Source organism: Helianthus annuus, chromosome 10 (genome assembly GCF_002127325.2).
Source record: "Helianthus annuus cultivar XRQ/B chromosome 10, HanXRQr2.0-SUNRISE, whole genome shotgun sequence".
NCBI lineage: Eukaryota > Viridiplantae > Streptophyta > Magnoliopsida > Asterales > Asteraceae > Helianthus > Helianthus annuus.
Window position 1 is genome coordinate 138,985,127 of NC_035442.2, and position 11,041 is coordinate 138,996,167.

An 11,041-nucleotide genomic window follows, 5' to 3' on the forward strand; every position below is an offset into this window, starting at 1 on the left:
CTCCACTAAGGTCCTTCTGAGGAATTCGCCGCTTATTGGTACGTTTGAGGTTCCTCTTCTACCATATAGGTAAGAAAGTCAGGGCCAAAGGATTTTTCAGTCCTTTGCCGCTTACTCTTTCTGATTTCAACCTCCACAGTCTTAGATTGTTCTCTAGGTTCCTTATTTGCAACCTCATTCTCTGGAACAATTTCCTCAACCGGTCTAGTGAAACTTGGTTCACCTTTACCTAAGCATGGGAACACATGTTCAAACCATGATGCATCCTTAGATTCTATTATGGTGTCGTTGCATATTCCAAGGTTCTTAGAATCATGCACAAGAAAATGATATGGACCATAAGGACGGGTATATCCTATAAATACACAATCCACTGCTTTGGGTCCTATAAGTAAGTGCTTTGGTGGTGTGACCACCACCTTGGTTAGACACCCCCATACTTTCAAGTATTTATATGGTAGTGTCTTTCCCGTCTATAATTCGTATGGCGTTACATCTTTATTCTTATTGGGTATCATGTTCAACACATAATTTGCCGATACGATTGCTTCCCCCACATGTTTTGGCTTATCCCAGAACTTATCATCATGGCATTCATCATTTCTTTCAAAGTGCGATTTTTGTGTTCCGCTATGTCATTTGATTTGGGGGGGGGGGTAAGGAGCCGTGAGTTTATGTATGATTCCATTTTTTGCACACACATCAATGAAAGGTGAAACACATTCACCTCCTCGATCGCTCCTTACGATTTTGATTTTTCGATTTAGTTGATTCTCAACTTCGGCTTTGAACAAGATAAACTTATCAATAGCCTCGTCCTTAATCTTAAGTAAGTACACATAGCAATACCTTGTACTATCATCAATGAATGTGATGAAGTACTTGTTCCCACCACGAGTAGGAATTGCTTTTAGATCACACACATCCGTGTGGATCATCTCGAGGGGTTTGGTGATTCGTTCAACCTTTTTGAATGACGATCTCGTTTGTTTTGCTTCTACGCAAGTTTCACATTTATTATTTGAGTCGATATCGAATATCGGTATGCAATTCAGTTTAATCAAACGACGTATGGAATTAAAATTAACATGACCTAGTCTACCTTGCTAAAGATTAGGAGACTTAAGAAAGTAAGCAGAACTAGTACATTCTTTCATTCCATTCACAACGAAGTTTAAACATTCCGTTGAGGGCATAGCCCTTACCAACATACATACCATTTTTGGTCAATACGACCTTATCCGACTCAATCACCATTTTGAAACCAAACTTATTCAATTTCCACCCCGACACAAGGTTCTTACGAATTTCTGGAACATACAACACGTTGGACAAAGTGAGTTCCTTTCCAGAAGTCATTTCCAAAACCACATTCCCCTCACCTTTAATTTCGGTTGTGGCGGAATTTCCCATTAAAACCTTTTCTCCATTAGTCACCTCCTTGAAGGTGCTAAACAGATTCTTGTCAAAGCACACATAACGGGTAGCCCCCGTATCAACCCACCAATCCTTGTGGTTTTCCCGACCAAGTTAACTTCCATGACCAAAATCGAGAAGTCCATGATAATAGCAACGAGGTTATCAACCTCACGAACCATGTTCACTTGTCGAGCATTTTCCTTCTTTGGAAGCTTGCATTCGTTGGCCTTATGGCCTTGTTTTTGACAATTTTAGCAAGTTCCTTGGAACTTCTTTTTCACAACACCCCCTTTAGGACCAAGGTTGGAGCGTTTCCCATGACTTTTCTTTCCACCATTTCCACTGTTCTTGTTGTTTCCCTTTGAAGATTGGCCATGTTCAACAACATTGGCCTTTGCTGTTTCAGGACCATCAATCCTTTTCAAAGCCACTTTGTTATCTTCTTCAATACAAAGGTGAACAACAAGATCTTCAATGGTTATTTCATTTTGCTTATGCTTGAGATAGTTCTTGAAATCAACTCAGGTTGGTGGTATCTTTTCGATCATAACAGCAACTTGGAATGTCTCGCTGAGCACCATTCCTTCCGCATGAATATCAATAACTTGAAGTTCTTGGACTTGGCTAATGACAGTTTTGGAGTCTATTATTTTGAAGTCCAATAACTTACCCACCACGAACTTCTTAGTGCCCGCATCTTCTGTTTCGTATTTGCGATCCAAAGATTCCCATAATTCTTTGGCAGTCTTGGCTTTGCAATACACATTGTAGAGCGTATCAACCATACCATTCAAGATATAGTTGCGGCACAAGAAATCCGAATGCTTCCAAGCATGAACCACGCTCACTGATTGAGCATCCATATCCCCTTCATCAACATGCGGAACAGTTTCAATCAAGAACCTAGCTAGGTTCAACGTGGTCAGATAAAAAGAACATCTTTTGCTGCCACTGTTTGAAATTCACACTTGTGAATTTCTCTGGTTTCTCAGCATGCAATGTCACTGCATTAGGCAGTGGTGCAACCAAACTGGTTGTGACAGCAATAGCAAAAGTCATGATCGTAGAAACAGTAGTATTCATGGGCTGGGATTCCATTCTGAAACGAAACAGTGCATGAACAATCAGTAATATAATCTGTTTAAGTTTGTTAGTAAACTGCTGATATGAACTCGAAATCTGAAATAGAATTTAGGAAAGCAAAAAAGAAACAGTAACAGTGAACCGGCCTTATGTTTGACACAATTCCCTTAAACAGATTCGCGGTCTGTTCCCAGGTTACGCCGGTTCAAAGTAGCAACAACGCACTGCCGGACTTGAACACTTACCTGAAACAAAACAAGAGATGTTGTAGAGATCGAGAGAGAAGGAGAAGAAGATGTTGTTGGTGTGTCTCAAACTGATTCGTTTGGTTTGGTTTTATAGCCATAAAACCATAATTGAATTCTCATCATCATTGCAGCAAATTTTAAAACAACAATAATGACCAATAATGGTCATTATTGCATCGGTTTAAAACTGAAAATAATGATCATTAAAACGAATAATCATAACAGTTTAAAACTGAATATGATCATTAAAACGAATAACAGTTACGAGTCAGTGCAAAACTCGCCTCACGCGGGCCCGGATTTTCGGAGCTACATTCGTGTCCGCAGGACGTGCGGGCACACACGAGTTCAAACAAATTCCAGTTCCGAAACTCAATTTTTGCACCACCCCCCCCCCTCCGCACGCGCGGGTAGGACTTGTGGTAAAACATGTCATAAAGCTACAAAGGTTTGGTCAAGGTTTTACCTTGTATATAACCCTTCCTTTTGTTCCCACACCAATATGGAACACCGTGTTTTACCACTTGAGACTTTTATTCCCACCCAAAACTTCCAACAATAAGGAAAAAAAAACAAGAAGAAAAATGTCTAAAAAAAGAAGATTATTTTGAGCTGAAGTTATTAGTTGATAGATGGATACTACACGATTTATTCATTATATGGGCAAATATGAAGAAATTTATAATGGATGTAACTTTGTAATTTGTATTAGTATTGTAGTATTTATTTAGGTTTATTGAATTTTTTCAAAAAAAAGATGAAACTTAAATAGCTCAACACTTAAAATTAACCTTTCACATTTTAACAATTCTAACATTTAAAATTAACCTTAAACATTTTATAACCTAAAATTAAACTTAAACAATTCAACACTAATTTTGGTTACGGGGATTTGCTGATCTGGATGAGTCCCCTTCTTTTAGATTTTGGCCGAACAATATTTAAACGTATGTTCTTTGAGAGTTGAGTTCGGTACGGCTTTGAAGAACTTCCCACAATACTTGCAACGAGTCATCTTGGTGTTGTTCGGCATAAGACATAAGTCTTAGTGGGACCAAATCTCAGGGTTTTTTTTGTTTCAAGTACCAAAACAAATCTTTCATTGTTTGCCATCGTTGGTGATACTTGAAAGTTGAGAGGTTTGAGCGGTTTTGCGTTTTAGAGAGCATTTGAGAGTTTAAAAAATGGTGTAATCAAACCTAAACCTTCAATAACTATTTATACCCCACATGATTGTTTCATAAAAAAAGAAGAAAAGAAAAAAAATGGTTCTAACAATAAATGGTTATACCGTTAGAAACCGATTCTAACGATCAAAATCAATTAAAAACCCTGGTTGTATCCAGTTTTCGGGTACAAACCGTACCCGACCCGACCCTAACCGGCTATATGGATACACAGGGCCGGCCCTGGAGGTGGGCGGGGAGGACCACCAGCCAGGGCCCGTGATTTCGTAGGATAATATATATGTAAAAAAATTAATAGGGTATAGCCAAACAAATACTTATATAACATACGCCCACTTACAAAAATAATCATATGGTTTAGATTAGTTAGCCCATTGGGATTAGGTTAGTGAACCCAATAACCAAATGATTTTAAAAACTAATAAAAAACAATTAGTCCATGTTGGGCGGCAACTAGTGGCCTGTGGATATTGAAACGTCGTATAGTAGGATAGTAGGAGACAGACCTGGTTCGACGAAGGACTCACAGAGTCTGCACTCTTTTGTTCTTCGATTGTTCTTCAATTTCAGGCTTGCACGCAACCACGGGCCACCACGCATAGATTCTGTTCGACAAACTCAGCCTCATGATCACGGATCACATATTTAGGTAAACATCAAATCATCAATCGTCAATTGGCCCTTTCAATACTCCAGTTGTTATGTTTTGTTTTTTGTCGAATTCACTCATTCAGGCCCTTATTAGTTATTAATTATTATGTTTCTTTTTGTCGAATTCCGGCCCTTGTTTAGGCGATTAGTTATTGTCGAATTCATGCCCTTTTTCTGTTGTCTTGAAGACTAAATTATTGGTAATTTATACAAAAACGATTGTCAAATTCAGGCCCTCATTATTATTTTTTTTTTTGTCGAATTCAGGTATGATTTAAACTGTGAAGAGTGGATTCACCAATTTGCTAGCAAGAATGCAAGGAAGACTTCACGAGTCATTGATTAGCTATTAGCTTATTAGTTTTTACGGTATGTCACTCATTTGAATACTATATTTTGTATGTTGTTAATTGCATTGTTTATCGAATGTTATATTTTTGTCAACGATTCACGTCTTTACCATTGTATGAAAAACTAGTTTAAATTATTTATTGCGTTAAGGCCCGAGGGCACCTTTTTTCGAGCTCGAACAGAGTACATGAATTCTCAGGGTGGCCCTGAGGATACCCACTATACATGGGTCCGGTTCCGGCCCAATACAGGTTTTGTGCAACTCTAGTGTTAAAACACTTCAATGCAATTATTAATCAAGACATGTAATTAGCCCGTTTGATTTGATACACGAGCTGCTATATTGGATAACTTAAAACCTAATTAGATTTGTGATTTTTATCGCGTTAGGATTGCAGACGCTAAATTATGGATGAAGGAGGCTTTTATACAGGCTTCTGGCTTAACTAGATGTGCAAAATTCGGTTAAAATAAACTAACCGAACCGGTTTTTACATTAAAAAAATAACTATTTATAAAAATAACCGCTTAGGTTAATAACTGGTTTTGGGCCTGTCAATGGAGGGATCGAAATCATGATTTATAACAATAAAAATTAAGCTTTTGATTTTGATTTTAATAAACATACAAAGAGCTTTTAGAACAAATTATTAGTTCATCATCTCCAACCCAAAGAAAGAAGGTTGTTTATTATTCATCAAACATATTACAGAATACTAATTTATTTATTCTTCAAAAAAACACAAACATCAAAACATGCAACTCAAATCAACCTTATTTTCACTTAACGAGCAGCAGCAACAGCATAACCAGAACAGTAATTATCTCCGTCCCACACATCACCCGGAATCCAGTCGTTATAACCAAACGAAACCGCCCTCGTATTTGACCCGTATATCTCTACTCTCTCCGGCAACCACCCGTCATATCCACTTCTGTAAAGGTACGCGTAACATATTTCATGCGTACATGGGCCGTTTATCTCGAACGTATCTGCTGAGCATCGCTCAAACGTCCTCGTCGACGGATCGTCAATTCTCGGTGCGTAAACCTAATATATTATTAGCATTCACATTTCATTCTTTATCCATAACATTAAAAATCACTACTTTTTCTATCTCATTTTCAATTAAATAATATTTTTTATACCTTTATTATTATATTTTCTCTCTGCTCCACTCGCAACCACCTTTAAAAATATTTAAAAATTTATAAGGGTGAATAGTGTTTCTCATATATTGAAAGATAGACAGTTATATACCCATATATTTTCTATCTTTCATTCACAACGATTACTTATAATATAACTAACACGCTCACAAAAGTATAAAGGGATCCATTATGAATGCTCTTATTAATTGTCATCTTCTTCCCCAATTTATTTTTTATAAAGTTTAAAAGGATATAAATAAGACCTGATTGCCGTATGCATCCCCGAACGAGAGACTGATTTCATCTCGCGTGTATTGAACCGAAGAGCAGCTCGTTACAATTCGTACTGTGAACAAACAACTTCCTTGGTTCTGCGAATTTACAATGAGGTTAGTGTTCGTGTTCTTTTATATATGTCCGTTCAATAATATCATAAACAAACGGGTACGGTTAAATAAACAAAACTGACACAAATTAAAAGTGAATATCTGTATTAAAATCGTACATCCAAATGGTTTCCGTCTACCTACCATTAGTCTGTAATCGTCTCTTGTTCTTAATGAGAATTATATCCTCTATAAATTGATCTTAATTAACGGTTTTAGTATGAAAATCAAATTGATTTTAAATCAATATTAGTGATTAATAATTTGCATGAACATTTAAACAAACTAACATGAATGAAAGGATATAAATGAACGTAAATGCATAGTGAAATAAGCAAAAAGTTATGTTTATGTTCCTTCATTAATTTAAATAGTTTAGTGGATGTTTGGTTTGTTTACAGCCCTACTAACCTGATGATTAGTAGCATTGACCTTAAAACCAGGATTAGGTAGTGCCTGAGACGTTGTTGAGATCAAGGCACATAGCACAACGAAACCCACAGCTCTGATCATCATTTCCTCGAGTGAATTGCTGGCTGGAGTTGATGACAAGTGTGTTTGTGGAATCTAATACTTATCCACCATGAACTAGCTACTTGACAAATTATTATTACACTTGTCAGACCTCAAAACATTAGGTATTGACATGTGTTCAAAGGCTCCATTGCCACTTTCGAGAGGTAGAGGCATGCCTCTTGTATCCAGTTTAACCAATAAATCTTTTAAGTTAGTTAATTCACTTATTTGCTCAAGTTATGAAAACATTGGGTTGTGGTTGTAATCATTATTGATTCGGTCTTGTGCCTCGTAACCTATTTAAAATTGACTCGTTCAAAACTTTAATTAGAGAATAAATGACTAGAGTTTGAAGTTCATATACTGAGTTTGACCATGTGCATGGGCTTAAAAGAGCCTATAATTCTTACATAAAGTAACATACTTAGTACCTAAGTATGTTATTTTGTACAAACTATAGGGACTAACTATGTTAATACCCTAGAAGTTAATACCTCCAAACGTTACAAAATGAAAAGTTAATACCCTCGAATGTGATTTTAAACTATTAGTACCTAAGTATGTTATTTTGTGCAAACCACAGGAACTAACTATGTAATTAACTCATTATAATATAATATTTCTTATGTAATAAAATTAATAAATAGTTACATCACAAATATTATCATACTATGCCGATTGTCTTTAAGCCTAGTGACATCAGGGTTTATTTTCACCAAAGTTGTGCGGGTTCAAGCCTCACATAGTTAACAATTAATGGATTTGTAGAGTAAATTGTTACATATCAAACGAGAGAACTTAACCGAAAAGACTAGTCTGGTGGGTGAGAGCCCATTTGGTATAAAAACCCTACATTAGTTGCCCATACAATCGACGTGAGACAACTCTTATACCTTGCAATGGTATTAGCCCATAACATAAATTTTAGTGCGGTGTGTGTTTCCTTTCAAATATATATATATAGGTAAAGGTTCCTGTAAAAAAGACCAAAAGTGTGAGAAGTATAAGAAAGAATCTACACCATTAGATCTTTGATCTAATGGTTTAGATTAATAGGGACCAAATTGTAAAATTTGTTTTATTTTTTTGGACTGAATTGAAAATTATAGGGGTAATAAAGTCTTTATATCCATTCAAAATAGGAAACTGTAATCAAAATCCCTACAATTTCGATCTCTCTCTCTCCAATCGCACGACCAGAGCTTTCTCTCTCTCTACAATTTCGATCTACCCACTTACCCTATATATATATATATATATATATATATATCCCAACCGATGGCCCCGGAATCATCGGGGCGCGGCAATGAGCGAAACAGATTGTCCATGAGTATCCATAACAACTATTCATTACCAGATAATTAAACGTCAAGTCCCATACCACAACTAACCCAAATAAAAACAGTTATTACAAATAATTGTCTCAAAACAAATATTGTTCTGACGACTCAGATTTAAGCGTGACATAACTAGACCCCTAGCTGGATTCTCCAAAGTACAGCAATTCCTAGCATCTCAAACACCTGTCACATACATTAAAATAAAGTCAATACACATAGTGTAAAGGTGAGCATACAAGTTTGATAGTATAATAGAGTTCGAAATCGTTTACGCATAACCAGCATGTAACATGTAGCAAAGTGAACGCTAGTAGGTTATCAACAGAGAAATATGCACAGACGTGACTGCGAGTTGTAGAATGCGCAACACATATCCCCACTGGGACACGTGAAGTAAAGCCCTTAACAATCCCTGTCCACGACAGGTGCTGAGTCCAAACTATAGTACTATCGTTGCTAAGGTGTCAGGCAACAATCACTGTGTTAACATAACATACAAGCATTCATCGAATAACACGTAGCATGCAATAACAGTCAGTGTATAAATAGTGTTTACGTTGTGTGATTGATGTGATTTGAATATAGATAACGTATGTAACACCCAAAAGTGCGTAAAGCAAAAAGGGATCGAGTATACTCACAGAAAGCGTTTAACAAGTAAACACTCTCTTGGATTGAAGGGAGCGCTGAGAGATATTAGCCTGAACAGTTAACGATAGCATAAGCGAAAGAATGGCGCGTTAAACGGTGCAAAGTAACCCAAGTGTCGAACAGTAATCCGATATGATAGTTATCCGATTGGTTGGCCTTTCGATCGGATGTCAATCCATTCGGATGGTCACCCGATCGGATGGCCATTCGATTGGATTGACATTCGTTTGGTAAGGATGTGTTTGTGTATGATGGCTTTGAAGTTTTCGTTGTAGCATTTTGAAAACAGAGAAGTATCTCTACCTTTCAGGTCGTTCGATCGAACGACAGTTCGATCGGATGGCGCTCCGTTCGGCGAGACATTTCTTTGAAGAACAAGTTCACAGTAGGATTGTCACTTGATCGGATGGTCTACCGATCGGATGGCAATCCGCTAGAACTGACTTTGCATTGAACATGTTGAAAATTGTTTAAGTGTTGATCCTCAAGTGCAATTCGATCGGATGGCTGTTCGATCAGACGGCAATTCGATCGGACGACAATCCGATCGGACGGCAATCTGTCCCAACGATCTGATCGTCTTGGCACTTGATTATTTTGAAAGTTTTTGTGGGTTGACCGAGACGGTATGACAACATGCTAAGCAACAGAAACCCCATCATGACCCAAGTGATCCTATCGAATAGGAATCACCCTAGTCCGATCAGTTAACTGTTCGAGACGGTTGTTCATGTTTAACCCGTAATCAGTTGTCTCTTGGATAGAAATCAGATCTTGAACCAACATCTCACTAACAATGAGTAGAAGATCAGAACGAGCTCCAATTCTATCGGTTTTGAGTGCATTGAGTGTAAAAGAGTTGAAAGAAAGATAGAAAACCATCTTTCAATCCTTTTAACCATGGAAATGTTTAGATCTATGCGAGAATCATGATTAATCATGTGGAAATCCTTCAGATCTGAGTTGTTCTTGGTGGAATGAGGCCAAAACTTGAAGTTCATAAGAACTCCATGATGACATCACCCTAGAACACCTCAAATCCACTGATATCACGGTTAAAAGTTAAGATTCAAAGGTGAAAAAGATGAAGAAGTGTGTGTAGATCATGGAAGTACAAGTTTTGAGTTGAAAACTTACAAGAATCGAGAGAAATCGAGAGAAATGAGGGCTTGAGTGCGGCTGGTCGAATGAGAGAGCTGTCACATCAAGTGATGTGACAGGAGGGTTATTTATAGTTTTCCAAAAGAGGAAAGGGCACAAGGGTCGGATAGGATGCGCCTCGATCGGATGGTAATCCGATCGGATGGCAATCCAATTGGATGGATGTCCGATCGAGTGGCTCCGACGAGTTGCGTTTTGGCGTTTTGTTTCGTGCGTTGAGCATTACGATGCATTTAAGCGAGTGTGCGATGCGATAGTATTAGACAATAACTATGAATAGCTCAATCAAAGCACGTTATATCTAACATACAATCATCCTAATTAACTTGCGTTTAGCGTTGCGATAGAGTTGCGATTGCATTTCGATTAATCACCACAAATATAAACATAAATAAACATGCACAAGTAACATATAAATAGCACACAGACGTAAAACAATATCCAGAACGCATAATTCGAGTTGCGAATGCGATTGCGATGCGATAAAGCGATAAAACATGCGATTAAACCTCGATTATTCACAGATACTCCACATAATACAACTAAAGCGATTCAAATAAAAGATTCGATTACAAGTCAAATAAGTCAATTCAGTAATCAAGCAAGGAGTGACATATCGCAATTTGCAATATTTTCTTCCTTTGACTTCAATCTTGACTTTGACTTTGACTTTCGTAACACGGGGCGTTACAACCTCCCCCACTTAGGGAATTTCGTCCCGAAATTAGGCCTTGGCCATAACAAACAACTGCGGGTACTTCGCCTTCATGTCGCTTTCGAGTTCCCAGGTGAACTCTGCGCCGTGTTTGCCTTCCCAGCAAACCTTCACAATGGGAATGCGTGAGCGCCTGAGTTTCTTGGTTTCTCGGTCCATGATCTCGACAGGCTTCTCCATG

General features: G+C 37.6%; 1 protein-coding gene across 1 annotated transcript; it reads right to left on the bottom strand.

The window, feature by feature from the left end:
• Positions 1–5,593: 5,593 nt before the first annotated feature.
• Positions 5,594–7,029, bottom strand: LOC110882612 (embryo-specific protein ATS3B). Its single transcript, XM_022130593.2, has 3 exons — positions 6,889–7,029; positions 6,355–6,462; positions 5,594–5,990 (listed from the first exon to the last, which is right to left on the bottom strand). The coding sequence occupies exons 1-3, from the start codon at positions 6,991–6,993 to the stop codon at positions 5,724–5,726; spliced, it is 480 nt and encodes a 159-aa protein (XP_021986285.1). The 5' UTR covers positions 6,994–7,029; the 3' UTR covers positions 5,594–5,723.
• Between the last annotated feature and the right edge of the window lie 4,012 nt (positions 7,030–11,041).

What these genes read in the sequence shown, in the direction of transcription:
- LOC110882612 (XM_022130593.2), bottom strand. Translation starts at nt 6,993, where the DNA reads ATGATGATCAGAGCTGTGGGTTTCGTTGTGCTATGTGCCTTGATCTCA. An exon ending in TCAATGCTACTAATCATCAG is followed by an intron (nt 6,463 to 6,888) that starts GTTAGTAGGGCT and finishes GTAAATTCGCAG; the next exon opens with AACCAAGGAAGTTGTTTGTT. An exon ending in GGGATGCATACGGCAATCAG is followed by an intron (nt 5,991 to 6,354) that starts GTCTTATTTATA and finishes ATAATATATTAG; the next exon opens with GTTTACGCACCGAGAATTGA.